Source organism: Morone saxatilis, unplaced genomic scaffold, assembly GCF_004916995.1.
Source record: "Morone saxatilis isolate NCDOM2014 unplaced genomic scaffold, NCSU_SB_2.0 Contig15, whole genome shotgun sequence".
Taxonomy (NCBI): domain Eukaryota; kingdom Metazoa; phylum Chordata; class Actinopteri; family Moronidae; genus Morone; species Morone saxatilis.
In genome coordinates, this window is record NW_023339707.1 from 14,408,502 (window position 1) to 14,425,985 (window position 17,484).

At 42.6% G+C, this 17,484-nt stretch overlaps 1 protein-coding gene across 1 annotated transcript; it reads right to left on the bottom strand.

Annotated features, from left to right (window-relative positions):
• Positions 1–9,468: 9,468 nt before the first annotated feature.
• LOC118324088 (potassium voltage-gated channel subfamily A member 3) lies at positions 9,469–15,530 on the bottom strand. Its single transcript, XM_035656228.1, has 3 exons — positions 12,470–15,530; positions 10,473–10,549; positions 9,469–10,335 (listed from the first exon to the last, which is right to left on the bottom strand). The coding sequence occupies exon 1, from the start codon at positions 15,371–15,373 to the stop codon at positions 13,778–13,780; it is 1,596 nt and encodes a 531-aa protein (XP_035512121.1). The 5' UTR covers positions 15,374–15,530; the 3' UTR covers positions 9,469–10,335; positions 10,473–10,549; positions 12,470–13,777.
• Between the last annotated feature and the right edge of the window lie 1,954 nt (positions 15,531–17,484).

Genomic DNA, 17,484 nt, shown 5'->3' on the forward strand with positions numbered 1-17,484 from the left:
AGGCAGATGTGCCTGCAAAAGGCTACAGGACAATACAGAGAGCAGAAAAAGGCTGCAATAATTTAGGCGATGAGCAAAACAGATTTATTTATTTAGATTTTGAACATGCATATTCAACAGCTTCACCAGCATATATCTCTCATATGTCTCATTTTGATAAACATAACATCTTTCACAGCCTAAAATTGTCAATAATTCCCAGAAATGCAAACAGGCAAGAGCAGGGCAGTTGAAAACAACCACCAGGAACCATTTGCGCAAATTGGCTCCTTTGTGTCTATGTGTATTAGGTTATGAGTTCTCTCTCACATGAGCCCACTGCAGGATCAATATGCTAGCGAGTAATACTGTATCAGCTCTCACAGGGTGCAATTACAACCAACAAATCTGATTATATGCTGAGTGCTCCATACATTCACTGAGATGAATTTCCTCTCCCAGTATGTGTGACGTGACCAAGATTCCCTGCCAAAGCTGGGAAAAACTTAATCAAGTCACTGATCAAATTAATGGTTTATAGAGTATGTATGTATGTATGAAGATGTCTAGTACTGGATATTAGGCTATTATTATTATTATTATACTATTATTATTATTATTATTATTATTATTATTATTATACACTATTTTAGTTTAGAGACACGGTTACATATGGGTAATTTAGTAAATAAATGCAACAATATCTGAATGAAAATCAACAAGTCCTACCTATTTGCACTAGCACTGGCAAGGCTTGTTTACAGCACAAAGGGTCCTCTGGTGGTACAGCGTTGACGGGCTCAGCAGAAGTGTCCGGTCAAAAGTCCGCCACCGCGGTCAAAGCAGCTCCTTTCTGCCAGCCATATATCACCCGAAGCTCCGGCTCTGCAGCGACGCAGCAGTGGGAGTGGGAGAGGGGGACAAGGCATGAGGATGCAGGAGTTACCTCCCTCGCCTCAGTGACCAGCAGATACATGTTGTGATGCAGCTAGGCTACAGGTTGAAGCTGGAGGTTTTGGGGGTGGGGGATGATGTTGTGGTGGGAATAAAGTGATAAAGAAAATTTGGAAAATGCTGGCACCAGTAAAATAAGACGCCCCCACTTCAGAACAATACGCCGCCTGCAGCAACAGCAAAGGTAATCCTCTAGCCTGATGTCTGCAGAGACTCATTGGGCATGGGAGGTCGCAGGAGGCGCTGCTGTCAGCATCTCAACTCGGAAGCACCTATGCTTTGGCCGATTTCATCTAAATGCGAAATCACCTGTTTGATCCCCCAAACAGGTCCGTATTCCGCCTGAAGGTTTGCGTTTTAGCTCATTCAATGTTATATTCTAATTTTACCTCCGCGTAAATTCCACCATGTTTTTTCTGATGGGGAATATCCATATGAATACACCAGTGATGCACATTAGTAACAAATGGAGGCTTATGTTCACAACCCATTCCATGGAATAACGTAGCTCCACTGATGGCCTTTTTAATGAGTGAAAAACTATTTTTGTCCCCACAAAGCAGCCAAGTTCATGCACTGAGATATTCAAACATTAAATGGCACTGTTGTAGTTGATTGGCAAGCGCGAGTGAGTTAGTTTGGAGTGGCAGGTGCCAGACATGCTTAAACCATTAGCAGCCCTCTGCTGTGTGGATCATGGACAGCCACAACAGAATACATGCACTAAACAAAGCAGCATAGCATTATCTGTTGGACTACAGCATAATTTCAGATAATGGCATGCAGGAATTCACCCTGATTCTCTTGTCGCACAGACGCGTGTATTTTTTATCCAGTATGTCTCCTCTTAAAAGGTGCCTTGAGGTCGTGAGTCCATTCCTTCATATCTGTCCTTCTTCCCTTATTTGACTAATCTGTCCTGCGGCTGTGTCATCTCATCACGACCAAATGTTTCTGAGTTCTTCCCATGTCTCTCATATTTCACCATAATTCACCATAGTTGAGACGCGTGGGCTGCAGTAGGGCATCGCAGCGCATACTAACAGCTTCTTGCGCGCCTCGCCCCATCCCTCTGCGCTCCCCCTTCCCCGAGACTCCTGTCCTCGCTGTTCCACATTAAAGGGGAAGCATCGCCCACCACAGGGTGGAAACGGTTTTCCACAAAACATGCGCGTCTCTCAGAGGAGAACGAGGGATAAAACAAGATTTAAAGGTAGAAACTGACAATAGGATGTGGAATAGATCTTCTGAAATGTTGTCCTGTGCCCCTGTTGCATCTACACTTGTTAATGAACATACATGCCACCCCAAGCAAAATCATGTTTTCTTATGGTTTGGAAGAATATCAGGGGAAAATGCAAGAAAACAAACACAGGAAAAATCCTCTTCTGAACTTAAATGAGCGCAATGAATTGAGGGAATGAGAGATATTGAGCCAACAGCTGCAGCACCTACTGAAAGTCTGTGACCACTGTGTGAACAGGTTAAGTCCCAGGTCAAATCTTCAGGGAGTTTGCATGTTGTTTGTGTGCTTTGCACAAATAGTCTATACCATAAAGTAAAATGTGTCTGCCACCTGTGGTGTGTACTGGCAGGCTCCAGTACAATTTGATGAGTTACTGATTATAGTCAGGTCATTCGCAGGCCTGCACACTGTATCACAGTCCACTAATTATTGCCCTGTTCAGCACATGTAGGCACACACTCACATACACAGTGGACTAATGCTAACAACTCTTAATGCAATCACAAACTAGATGAAGTTCAAGCTGAGAGTCCAATGATTTTATATAGCCAAAATAACTAGAGCAGTCTATCCTGCCCTTCTTTCCTCCACTGCTTGAAAGTAGGCCAGGTGAAAACCCAGATATGATGTCTTCAGGCAGAGAGTGGGAATCACACATGAAAGAAAAAGAGACTCCACAACTCCCCAGAGAATACCTGAGGAATACCATATGTAGCTCCCTCATGTGTTCTCCTTGCTCTCCTATTCTCCACTGCCCAAGGACGCGTTCAGCATACTACACAATCCTTCTCCACTCAAAATGTCAAAATACTGATTAAGATGATGACATAGGATCACAGGGAATTCAGCAGTAGCTCACTCTGCATAGGGCTGATAACCAATTTGTCACTCTGGCTGTGGGTCTCAGTGAGAAGCTATTGACACACTTACATAAGGATGCTGATTGATGGCCAGGAACTCTTTAATCCTCATCGTCCGTGAATGTAAATGAAGAGGGTCCAATTCTAAATGGAGGGCAGCTAAGAGCCCAGTCACCAATATCCAATGCAGGGTGTCAGCAGTGTAATGATTCATCATCCACCACATTCACAGCAATCATCTATAACACAGTTTTACTAGCGGGACAGGGCACTTAGAGTATGGGATATGGGATTGGGTTTGTTGGGATTGGGGGAAGGGTGAGTCGCGTCCTGTAATGTTTTATTACATACTTGCAAATATATTGGATTTAAAATTTGAGTACACTGAAAATGTTCATGTCACATTTTATGAGAATTCATTCAGTGTTCATAATCTTGACCATGATCTTTTTCTTAACCTCAACCAATCCCACCATAAATTAATTATCACATTTTACCTGAGCCATAATTTAACCTTATCATACCTGACCCATGTTTATTTGCCTCTCCCAGATATTTTAGGAAAAAACAAACAATATAAAACTACTGGCACTCTGATAACTCTGCTCATTGCTCTGCTCATTGCACGATCTCTGTACAGCAGGGGTTATCAATCTGTGAGGTGGGAGAGACGTGAGACAGATGGGGGAAGAACATTGCCAGCGTTCTGAAAACAACCCCGGTGATTTGGCCTACTTACCAACACTTTCATCAGTTGGGGCAGCAACAGTGGATGTGACACAATATGCATGGAGGAAAAATAAGTAGCTACTTTAAAGCCCTTAGTGCCCGATTGCCACAATCACAATTTTCCTAAAAATTGGTAATTGGAGTATTAACTCAAATCTGTCAAATTCTAAATCTGTCTTGATTTTGCTTGCTGTGGGGGTGGTGATGGTAGAGTTTTATATTACTGGCACACAGTTGACCCAGAGTTTTGAAGGCCATCAACCCTCTAACCATTTTGGATCTTCAGTTTTGTCTCCAGTTCCCTCTCACCTTCAGGTTGTGCCAAGTCTCAGGATGGGACCATTGATTCTGTTTTGTTTTCAGCCGAGCAGACCAGATGGAACCATGCAGAGAAACTTAAGAATGCTTTCGAACTAATGATCCCATACAGCTGCCGTAACCACGTCTAAACACCTTTTTATTGTATAAAATTTATCTTTTTTAATTTAATTTGGTAATTTTTAATTGGGACTCTATGTGCCAGCTGGTGCACTGCACTGGCTGGGCAGGATCCCGAGCTGATGGGGAGCCCCAAAATGTCTAGACAGAAATGTCTGTGTTGTCTGAGTGTTGTTTGAGCTGTGGGTAAGAAAACCAATATTTGTTCGGATGGAATAATGATGGCCAGGACCACAGGAAAGTGCAGGGAGTGTCAAAAACTCCATAATGTGCATAGAACCCATTATTCTCATGATGTAAGCACATTCAATTAATTTAGTCAGAGAATAATTTGACTGCAAGCCCACACAAATAGTTCAGTTGAGATATATTGTGAGATGATCAGCATATTTGTATATGAGTGTATGAGTCAGCAGACCTGCACGCCTAACTTCTCCACCCTTTTCTATGCAGCAGAACATGTGGAAGTGAGAGAGGGAGGAGGAGAGTGAGCAAGAGAAGAGGGTGTTGATCCAACTTATGACAGCAGACTGCAGGGGAGGAGCTTTGTCCTGGGTGACCTCTGCTGGTGCTGCAGCAGGTGATCACTCACACACACAGATGTAATAAGCCACTGTATTGTTTTGGCATGTGCACACACTGAAATACACATTTAGATATAGACATACTGACTCCTTAATGGATAACGCAGAAGCTAAACCAAATATACATACACAAATGCACACACATGCACATAATGGCACTAATGATAAATCATGCTCTGCTTTCTCTCTGTCCACTAGAGGATATCATGCCTGTGTTACATTTTGTCTTGATAAGATACAATATGACAAGTACACATATGTGTGTGAAGGTGCATTACCGGCAGTAGTATAAAAAGCAACGTCAATTTGAGTCCAATGTCAGACCAAAAGTCTACACTGATTTCAGGTACGATCTTTTCCTAAACCTATCCAAGTAGTTTTTTAGCCTAAAACTAACCAAACTGCGACCTCAGCAAGCTTTATTTTGAAAGTGTAACTGGATGTTGCAACTGGATGCTTTTCCTATTGTTAACTTGAATGAGCATTAGTTGAAAATGGGACACGGCCACACCTAGGCAAGTTAAAACATGACAGTACCACCGTGGACTGTGTATTACATGCCATTCCTGTCAATATTCAAAAATTACTGAATGACAGCTCCACATGCCACCTAAGTTTTCATTTCACTGGACACAAGGAAATTGTCCTTGTATTCCTAATTAAATATGGCATATAGGCCTCAAAATAGCACTCCACAACATGCATTCTCCTTTATGACAACCAGCCAAGCAACATAATTGCCACCTTAGCTTATTTTGACCCTTCATCCCTCTTTTTTCCTAATTTTCTCCCCTCATTTTGACTCTCTCCCTGCATGTCGCCCTCTGGGGTCCCTCTATATTTAGAGATTGACCTTGGAAGTTCTCTACCTGCCTGTTGAGAGCAGCCAGGCTGATGATGATCACTTTCATGATGAGATATGTCCTTACCTTCGGAGTAGAGTACTCTACTATTGATTCTGGATGTGGTTTCACTTTCTGTTGTTTTGTCAGCCCTTCGAAAACAAGGAAAAATCAATGACCTAACTCTGGATGTGTAGCTTAGCTTAGAGAAGAAACTTTGGAATATTGATATCAGCATGACTACATATGCACGGCTGCATACATATGATATATGCAGAAATCTCTTTTACAATGAAGTTTGGCAGCGTGACGTTGGCAAGCGTTCATTGACTGTGGAATGACTAAGGAAATCTCCCCCAGCAAATTGGGAGAAAAGAAAAGTAAGAAGAAGAAGGTAGTCAGCAGGAAATGTAGTTGTGTGGTGTTGTGCAGAAAATGAAAATGAAGGGGAGGGATCGAACAATAGAGGTGGTAAGGGTTACAGATAAAGGTCACAGTGACAGAGTGATGAGTCATCCAGTAGAGCTCAGCAACATCTCTCTCTCTCCGTCTGTTTTACACCATCGCCCTCTCCACCATCTGTCTGTTTGCTCTGACAGCAAAAACTGAGATGACTGGCAGCCGATCACCCAATCCAACAGCTAGAAAACAAATCCAATGCATCTTAACATCTGGGTTAAAATGTTTGTATGTTGGCATGTGTTGTCTACATGTGGATGTCTGAAACGGTTTAGTGTGTTTGCAAATAGAACATTGGGTTTGGACAGAGAATCCAACCTTGTCTCCTGTACTGGTGGCGGGAAACTGGAACTGATCAGCATCCAGTAATAATTCGATTTTCTGGAAGCACTAGCAACAGCATCATCATCCTTAGAAACCATCCTTTCCAGCTGCCAGTGGGGTGACTCTGACAGTGAACATAAACATATCAGACCATTAAAAGTCACAAAGAAATAAGTGAACCATGTGTACCAGGTGTGAAGGATGAAAATGTGAAATATTTTTATATGTCATGTTATGTATGTTGGGGAAATCTGTGATGGGTGTGCTAATTTTAAAATGTCTAATTGTTTTTAAGGGTGCTAAATAAATTCAGGTCAAGTCAAACCAGCTTTATCAGAGAGCTATACAATCTGAACAACATATGACAGCCTCCAACATTACACTATTTGTTGGATAGCTTCTATATGGCTGTAATTAATATATTTTAAAATAAAACTCAAATGCCAAAATGAAAACAAATGAAGTTTTATAACTAGGTTCGGGAACAAAGACCACGCCTTGCACTCATCTCACAATATACTTAAGCACGCCTCATCCGTTCATCCCCCATCCCTTTATCCCTCATCCCTTCATCTCTCAACTCCTTCCCCTCATCCTTCAGTATACCACATTGGTTCACATTTGTTCATTATGTGCAATAAACTTTTCTTATTTCATACATTCGATGGTGGGGTCGCTCGTAGTGATTAAAGAACAGAGAATTAGCACTTGAAATTGCAGATGCTCTCAACTTTACCAAACTTCATAGTGAGTTTCAGCTCATGGTTTAGCTGACTGGGCTGTGACTTACTGTTATGGTTCACTCTCACCGTTCTCATAGCGTCACAGTTTGTGGCCACAGCAGGCACCTGTTTTTAACGAAAAACCCACTGTGTGCAACCTGCTTAGCACCAGTTCAGCAGACACATTTTGCGACTGGCAAATGAATATTTGGAAGCTTTGGAAGAGACATTTTCCTCAGTAGCTGGTAGAACCTAAAAACAGAGCTAAAAGACAGTTTATATAGGCCTTAGATATGCCAGATCGCTAGAAACACAACTCCAAATTAATGATAATGTTGCTTCATAACTGCTGGATAAATAGCTAGTTCGTATTATCAACTTAAAAGGTAACAATATGTCAATGTAAGTGTTCACAACTTATTTCAGCTGTCCCTGTTATTGGAGGTTTAAGTAATTTAATCTTTCAAGAGATGTTGGAATATCCATTTATCGTTAGCTGCTGTTGTCAATTAGCCCTGTAATCATCTATGTTGTTTGTGTATGCATACAATCTAATGTTGGCTCATGAGTAGGTTGTGTTGGTATTGTCTTAACTCTACTTAGACCTGCTGTGGAGTCCCTGCATGGTGAGATTCAATCTGCCTGTGGGGCAAACTCTGATCCTCTGACACACACACACACAAGCACACACAGTACCGTAAAACAGATAAAAACACACAAAAAGACACCCTGCCTCCACCCTTCAGAAGCCTTGTACACATAATTGCTGCAACAGTTTGTACTGGCAGCGTCAATGCACCTGCAGAGGGCTGAATCTGTTCTATATGTCTATTCTCTTTATCTTACCAGCAACCCTCCCTTGTTGCTATGGAGATTTCCTGCTGTAGTGCCTTGGCTGGTGGTGAGCTTTGATGACATCATAGGTATTTGGTGATCTCAGTTGTATCCTTCACTAACATATTGGGTAATAAAGCCAGAAAAAGAAAATGACAAAGAGCCAGAAAGAGAACGAGTTTAAGGGAGACGTGTCCATAATTGTGCTGTGCTGAACGTTTGGAACGATCAATACATTTCCAATAAGCCTTACAGAAAGACGGTTTGCTACTCATGGACACACAATAGCCTAGAGAGATAGCAGAGTTACTGGCGAGCTGGTGGGCTCTCTGGAGCTATAAAGCACAGCTGCTCATACACAGGATGACAGTGTGATGGCTGCAAACCTCTGGTAGAATGTTAATATTTATCTCCTCTGCACAGGGATGATATGAAGTTTTCCACTACCCTCATACACAGTCCAGTCATGCAATTCAGGGAGCAAATTTGTGGCAGCATCATATAGCCCTGGGCTTAGGTCAACCCTGGGTTAAAAGTGTGTTTGTGGAACGTGGCTAAATTATTCCTGGCTCAACTCCTATTCCAGGGCAATTCTGGAAAAAAAAATGTCATACTGGGATTCACAATCTCTTTTCCCAAGTCAGATATAAATCCCTACTGCTTCTGATGTTGCAGTTCTTAAATCTGTGAGACAGTCTCTTGCTTTTTATATTATCCTTCTATTTCGCTGATGTTTGCCAATAGATTGAGTATGCTCTCATAAAGGACTGGCCCAGTCACCCTGTTACAGAGAGGTTGCCTTGTTCTGTATGTTCAGCACAACTACACTGGTGATTTCTGTTGTATGAGATTTTTCTGGAACCAGCCGTCTAAAGGGCTCTGAGCCAAACACTGTTGTTCGCTTCTAAAAGACTTTCACTGTGTGAGGCTCTGCATGGGAAACACTTGTTAAATGGAGAGCTGTGTGTCAACTGAATTATTCTGGATATTTATGCTCTGACTAACTTATGAAATTACAGCAACATTGAATGATGAAATATGTCACTATTTTTTTTAATCCTACAAAGAATCACATTTTTTATATTGCAAAAGTACTGTAATCAGTTGTTCTAGTCCCCTACTGTCAACTATGTGATGATTTGCTCTGCCCTTATTTCACCATTGCCCTGTTAAATAATGAAAAACAAATTGAATAGGTTGCAATACTAAAAAACAACATAATGGAGTGAATGATAGAAGTGGATTTACTGTAGGGAAACATCCACACAGAGATGGTTATGTTGTTTCAAATGTCTCTAGTCATATTTGACATAATAGAAATATACTGTACCCACACAGAATAGGTAATAAGGTCAGTAACTGAACAAAGATATTTTCTCAGACATAAATGAGTGCCATTCTCTCAGTAATTGAGTCAAAGCAGGCAGCAGCCCCTCTCAAATCAAGACAATACAACTCATAATCTCTTTATATGGGTCATGTTTAAGACAGCACATAATAACACAGAACAAATACTGGTATACAAAGCCTTCCCCTGACAATATTCTGCCCCATCTCAAAAAACACAAATGCATTCTGGGATAAAAGAGAGCCATTCACAGGCATGTGTATATGTGTGTGCGTGTTTGCATGTCTGTGTTTGTGTGTACGTGCATGCCTTTGTATTGTTCTCCACGTCAGAGGAACGGCTGCAACCAGCAAACGTACGTATGTATGTTTCACATATTAGCAATACAGAGCACACAGAGCTAAGAAAGGCATATGGCTAACAGTCTTTGATTTGTATCACAGTTTCATATCAGCAAATGACGGTTGGCCTCAGTTTTTGCCACTTTTGACTTGAAGCAAAAGTTGTTTGTCAGTTATTGTCCGTAATGAATATCATTACCCAGAAACATGAATACAGAATGTAGAAATCCGTGGAAAGTCCAGGAATGAAATGTGCTTTGCAAAATTGCTGGCTGTTTCCTGAATCTGTCCTTTTGGATTTTATATAGAAAGCGGTATGGAGAAATGCTAGAGTCCATAACACAGTTCCAGCTGAATTCTGTCACTGCCTGAATCACTTTTGATCTTGTGATGGTTCCACTCACAGTGTGTTAACTCCAGAACAGAAGCAGTCATAAAACCGCAGCTACAAAACTCTACGTGGAATATGTAATACATTTTCTTCCGTCTTGCAATTGCATTTTGGGTTGAGTGGTGATCCACCGGAGGGGGAGACCTGCTAGGCACCGCTTGTTAGGAGTCCAGGTTTGAGGACACCAGTCAGGAGGAGGAGGGCAGGGGAAGAAAAATTTATCCAGTGGGAGTTCTGTCTCAACTCTTAACTTTGGCCCAACAGGAAGACCAGTCATTGCGCTCCTAAAGGAGAAAAAAATGTTACAGCAGCTTAATAGGTAATCCATACAGCTATAAAATGTTAAAACCTTTCTAAATAATTATCAGCGAATGTTAGTTTAAGTTCACCCATGTCTTCTAATCAAATACAGTCTATTTACCTCAATAGGAAGCAGTCTAATTGGGGTCGTCAGGGGTTCCAGGAGGTCTGTGCAATAACTGGTGGTATAACTTTCACCTGGGAGAGAGAGAGAGAGTGAGAGAGAGAGAAAGAAAGAAAGAGAGTGAGGAGGAGGAAAAGCTAAATTGTTAGAGCCACACAGCATAGCCAGACCCATCACACAGCTCGGTGGTCTTATTAACAACGCAAGGCTGCTCTTTTTCTCCCTGCTGTCTCATTACCACTCACGCAAAAAATCAAACTGTAAACACTGTCACTTCAGAAGGAGAGGAGAGGAGAGGAGCAGGACATTTTTGCATAAGAGACTGTCCTGTAACGCAAAGGGCAAAATGTATCCAAAAACCTAATCTTGAAGCTGATCGAAATCTTAACAGATCACTTATTGCAATTTATCCTATCTAAGAGCTTCAGCTACATGTCTACACTGTAGTAAACTTTAACTAAGAGGAGCTTGGGTAGGGAGAGGTAATTAGAGGCTGTGAAAGAAACAAATGTTAAACTCGATTGAGCTGCGGAGATGCACATTAGTAGAGGGTGGACAGAATAAGAATTGAAAAGATAAGCATGCATGGTACAGTATTGTATTATGTCTGTGTATTTGTCTCTAACTATCCATCCCATGCCCATGAGAACAGCTTCTAGACTGAACAATTTAGTTAGATGATAAACAGTCTCCTCCACAATATATCTCGCACACTGATCGATGGACCAGTGTTTCTCCTCACTCGAGCTTTTACGTGACCTGAGAAAAGAGCAGGTCATTTAACTGATACAATATGGAGGTTTTCACAGAAGAAATATGAAGTCAAGGTCAGAGGTCAAAACGGAAAGGAATAATCAATGGAGAGATCATTCTATGGGACCTCCCATTCTGCCCTTAGGGCAAGTCAGCTAATGAGACTGCCCTTATTATCACTGGAGAGGTATATGTATTATTACTGTATTACCACACACGTGTTCATACATGGCCACACTGAATAGATTCGGAACATGGCTGCTTGATAAATTTTTTAATGTTTTGATAACAATTTTTTAAAATGTTATTTCTCTCTCAGCCTTATCTCTGTTTTAGTTAGAGTAATCACACTCAGGGAGGACACTAAAGATAAATCTAGACATAAATCTGCAGGGATAGCAGTGCAGCAGTTTCAAGGAGATGGTAAAGCAAAAAAATCACACACTGAGTCTACAATATAAACTAAATGATATAAGCCTGCAAGTGATAATTTTCAGTTTTAAAAGATAAAATGCATAATATACCGCCTGCGTTAAGAAACAATGCCCATTCATCAAACATTTGATTTTATTGCGGAATGTATTCAACAATACCAGTGTCAAACCAGCAGCTCTCTATTCGATCTTGCCGCCTGGTATCTCATAGTTATTTTACCTCTGTGTATCTTTGATATGAATGGAAAAAGAAGACAGGGGTCACAAAGCCGTAGGAGCCACCTGTTCTGTTAACACGAGGTGCTGGCCACCAGGAGTCACCATTGAGACACACTGGGTGGGTGCATGCTGTTAGTGCCCTTATTCATTTCATTGACAAAGTCAGCTGAAGGTTAAAGACAACCTGGGAACACTGCAGAAGCATCACGCCCATTACACAAATCTCAAAAGCCCACACACTCAGGCTGATGGAGGTCTAAATGTATACATACCTGCAACTAGTGAGAGGTTACTTCATTGTTAAACATGAATAAAGGATATGACATTAACCCACTGAACTCTCACTTACATTATGTTGTGAGATTAACTATAAAACCAATGTAACAATTGTAAGGACCTGTAAGTAGAGATGTAATTTCAAGAAGCTATAATTCTCTTCAGGGTTGTTCTCCAGATTGAATTGACCTGCCAGAATTGACATGTCTATAAAACACATCAATTTGCAAACAGTAAAAACACTGCTTTCATGGCCAAAGGTAAAGGGATCATTCACAAGGAGACAGAGCCATGACAGTGCCCAGAACTTACCAGTTTAATCAGTGGGAGGACAGCAGCCTCTGCTGAGCGCCCGCAGTAGTGCACTCCAGACAGCCAGACACAATGTGCTCCCAGTCCATTCATAATTCCTCACGCGTTCCCTCTCCTCCCGCCTCTCCCTGCTCATCGCCTCTCTGAGTTGTACCTGGTTCATTTTCAGTCCATTGTGGCAATTTGAAAACAGACCTTCTTACTCCAATTAGCTTTTTTTTTTTGTCAATGTTAAAGTCACTAGGTGAGCTTGTTGATTAGCGATAGTGGCGCTGGGCATGTTTTGGCTTGTATTTACGCACGCAAAGCGTAATGACAAAACAGTCTTATTAGAGACTGAAGACAAGCTTTTTTTGATGAGAATCTTCAATATAGCTTCCAAGCCATCTGGGGGGTTTCTGTGGAAACAAGGGTGCCATGGCAACGGTGACCGGGGTTACCGAGGAAACGACCGTCACCATGGAGACTGCATCACAGCGGGCTATATTTGAGGCATCCAAAGAGAAGCACGCTCCATCTTTGATCGCTGTGTGTGTGCGTGAAAGAGCGCTGTGTTTTCCTCTCTCACGTGTGTCTTGCACCGATAATAAGGGCACTAACAGTCGGCTGGCCGCCGTGTTTATATGATGCCATTTACGCATTAAATAGCCTACCAGGACAGTTCATTCCAAGGAATTATAAGGGATTATTTTTAAAGACAGAAGCATTTGGACTAGACTTTAACGCACAATAAAGGCATAACACAGAAAGGTCTAATTGAGATAATATATGCAGAACTGTGTTTTTCAGACATCACATGTGTTTAAACACACACACATATTTAAATGATTCTGAATATTATACATAGGCTATGACTGACGAATCACGACTCATAACGCATGTTAATACAATGTGAGTGTCCTTCGAGTATCATACATTTGTACTCATCTTTCACAGTTATAAAGCTTCTATTATTACCTGTTGTGATAATATACTGGCTATTGCACAATGCACAACAGGTCAATTCCCTCAGTCAGAGAAGAATAGTAGGCCTAATACTTTAAGGAGCTCTTACTCTCCAAGCGCGAATGGAACCATAAAGAATTATGAACTCAGATCACTGAAATGAAAAATCCTGATTCTTTGAATGGAGCACAAAGCAGCGTCTCTGAACAGACAGGGGTTGCTCTCTCTTTCTTTCTCATCCTCTTTATGCATTTCTTTCTTCATCTGATCTACCGCTGCCACGCTGGTGCGCAACGACAGAACCAGCTGTGTGTTGACACACCACCCCCCCTCCTGCGTTCAGGGCCATGACTCTAAAATTGGCTACACGTCGGTGAAAATCTTTTTGTTTATATTCACACAATTCTGCGAGTTGTTTTGCGCGGTGGTGGGGAAGTTGGGCTGCTGTTTGAACGCGCTGTTGATCCCGTGTTCCTCTATCACCATATACTCGCTCTTGCTGAGTGAGGAAGAGGAGCGAGTCTTCCTCAGCTCCTCTGTGTCTGCCAGAGGCTGACAGCTCCCCACGTGCAGATACTGTGCCTGCTCCTCGCCCTCCGTCTCTCTGTGGTAGAAGTAGTTGAAATTGGAGACGATAACGGGTACAGGCAGGGCAATGGTCAACACACCAGCGATGGCACACAGAGACCCCACAATCTTTCCCCCGATTGTCACGGGGTGCATGTCCCCATAGCCGACGGTTGTCATGGTGACAACAGCCCACCAGAATGCGTCCGGGATGCTGCTGAAACCCGAATCTGGGTCGTCTGCTTCAGCAAAGTAGACAGCACTGGAGAAGAGGATGACGCCAATGAAGAGGAAGAAAATAAGCAGGCCCAGCTCACGCATACTGGCCTTCAGAGTCTGTCCTAAAATCTGAAGCCCCTTTGAGTGACGCGAGAGCTTGAAGATGCGAAACACCCGAACAAGCCTTATTACGCGCAGAATGGCTAATGACATGGCCTGCTGTCCGTTTCCTTGCCTCTCTGCCAGCTCCGTGCCCAGGGTGATAAAATAGGGAATGATGGCCACAATGTCAATGATGTTCATGATGTTTTTGGAGAACGTGGCTTTACTCGGGCATGCAAAGAAGCGCACCAGCAGCTCGAAGGAGAACCAGATGATACACAACGTCTCCACCACAAAGAACGGGTCTGAGAAGGGGCTGATGAAATATGGGAGTGTGCCATTTATCACAGGCGCAATGGTGATCGGATCCCTGTTGTCGTCCCTGAACTCCGGCAATGTCTCTAAGCAGAAGATGACAATGGAGATGAGAATGACCAGGACAGACACTATCGCTATGCCCCGTGCGGGACCCGAGCTCTCTGGGTATTCAAAAAGCAGCCACACTTGTCTTTGAAATTCATTCTCTGGTAACGGCCGCTCCTCCTCCTTTATGAAGCCCTCATCCTCCCTAAACTTCTCCATAGCCTCCTCACCCAGTTCATAGAACCGGATCTCCTCAGAAAAAATGTCAATGGGCACGTTAACGGGTCTTCTGATGCGCCCGCCAGACTGGTAGTAATACAGGATGGCATCAAAGCTGGGTCGGTTTCGATCGAAAAAGTACTCGTTCCTGAGAGGATCAAAGTACCTCATCCTCTTCTTGGGGTCCCCCAGTAGTGTCTCTGGAAACTGGGAGAGAGTCTTGAGCTGTGTCTCGAAGCGTAACCCTGAGATGTTGATGACGACCCTCTCGCAGCATTCGTGGTCCGGTTCATATCGGTCCAGAGAGTGGTGGCCCGGGAGAGCCGCCGACTCTTCTAGCATGTTGTCACACGCCACGACCGTCATCACGTCGGCCTCTGTCTCGGTGTATCCGTGGTTCACCAGATTGTCGCCCCGGGTTTTGGTTGCGCTCGGCGGCGGTGATTGCAGGAGGCTGAGGTGGTCGTCCATGCGCGGATGAAGACGCATTCAGGGGCGGCCGCCTCGCCCCCTCTGCGAACCCCTGTCAACCACAGCCGCCGCCACAGCCTCGTCTCCTCCACCGTCTCTCTCACTCTCTCCCTTCGCTTCACTTTCACTCTCTACTGTTGCTGTTCCCGCCCACGGGGAAAGATCTGGGTTTATAAACAGGCCTTCCACCCGCCCACGGCGCGCCAGCGCTGGGTACCTTTCCCTATCCTCATCCAATCGCAGGACGCATAGATATACACAAGAAGCAACAGACGGGCGTCATTCAACACCATCGTTTGGGCGTGCCCGCCCCCCTCTGCCCCCCTCTATGCCTTGTAGACACGCGCTCAAGCACACACACAAGCGGAGCCCAATCAGTGTTCTTTTTAAACAAGGTCATTGCCCATAGATAGGACATTTTCAAATAGGCTACTCATAAATATACCAGAGCCTAATTTTTTCCGGGACAGTCTTTAAAGACGCACCAGCATTACGCGCTACATTAGGTTGCCCCTTTTGTTCATCCAAGAAACGAATTTGGGTGTGCCATGGTAGGATTAAATGCATTTGGAAATGACACATTATACACAATTCTGCTGTCGTTAGTTTTTAAATTACGCACAAAGAAATGACTGGCATCCCATCTGAAAAGTATAATTGATGCTTGCGTCCCAAAGTGGCGGTGGTAAATGTTTAAGTGAAGAGGAGCAAACAGGGAGGGCGGGGGTTAGGAAAGAGTAAGGTCGAACAGGTCGAGGTGTGAGAGAGATATGTGTTGTTTAAGTAATTATAAAAAGAACAGAAGTGATTAAAATTAAATAAAGATAATTATACAAAAAGAAAAAAGAATATCACATAGGTAGCATACTACTTACATAAAAACAAGTACCATGTAAAAAAAATGACTAATGATCATGTAATCTAGGGACAAACACAACCCTAAGGGCTAATATGGTGAATGTCAAAAGGGCAACTACAGTACACAGCATGACCGGTCCTGTGACAGATTTGATCAGATATATATCTATATCACACAGGCAGAGAGAGAGAGAGAGAGAGAGAGAGAGAGAGAGAAAGAGAGTTATCCTTGCCCTTTACCAGTCTTGACTCTCTGGTTATCAGATCTGCTGTGCCTTACCAGTAATGTTTAGCCTATACTTTCCAATTACTGTATTGAATATCAAGATATTAAACCCTAGAAGTCTCTGGAACTGTGGATACTCTGCAAGTGATGCCACATTTTATCATTATAATATATGAATAAACAAGGAAATAGGAGGCATATCATCATAGAAATTATTGTGTGTGACAATGTATCATCATAGCAATATTATAGTGCATGACAGTGTTTCTCCACAAGCAGATATTGTGTTGGTGAAGTACCAATTAAACAACAAAATATTTTCTGAGTGATTAGTTATTCCTCCCCTCTAATTATAATTACTGTCCAGTGACATAAATAGCAGGGTCTTTCTGAAGCCATGCCCCAAGGGCTGCTGTCCGAGGTGCTGAATTTAAAAGCCAGTGAAAGTTGCCGGAGACCAGTTTTTTTTCAATTCAAAAATATTTCTGTGGCAGAAAGATCTACAGTAACCAGCAAGGTAAAAAGGATCAGAGAGGTCTGCCTCTAGCTTCCATCTGTACCTGTAGCTACCTAGCCAAACCGATCATAAAGGTTATAAATGAACTGGGAAAAAGTCATCGACAAGTCATTTATGTTTTTATGTCAATTGTGCTTTTTTCCACGTTTGCAACTATAGCTAAATAATGCTTTTTTTAAAAGTGTTTTATTGGCTCCACTTAATAAAGTTTAACTCAGTTATATGCTCATTTCCAGGTGCACTAGTGGCTGGTTCAGCTGGAGATCTTTGTTGCATGTCCTTCCATTAGGATAAAATGATGAAATAATTCATATAGACAACACATTACTGTATATTTAGCCAGCTCCTTTATTACAGACATTGTAACCTGTTTGGACAGTATGTGGAGATGGTTTTCCTCAATACTTGTACAATACATTTTCACAAGGTTAGCATAAATGAGGACAACCCCCCAAGGTGAGGACACTGTTCTGGTCTGCTCTGGGTTTGGTTATAAATGTAGTCAGTTTAAGGTCTTTATAAGTAATA

What these genes read in the sequence shown, in the direction of transcription:
- LOC118324088 (XM_035656228.1), bottom strand. Translation starts at nt 15,373, where the DNA reads ATGCGTCTTCATCCGCGCATGGACGACCACCTCAGCCTCCTGCAATCA.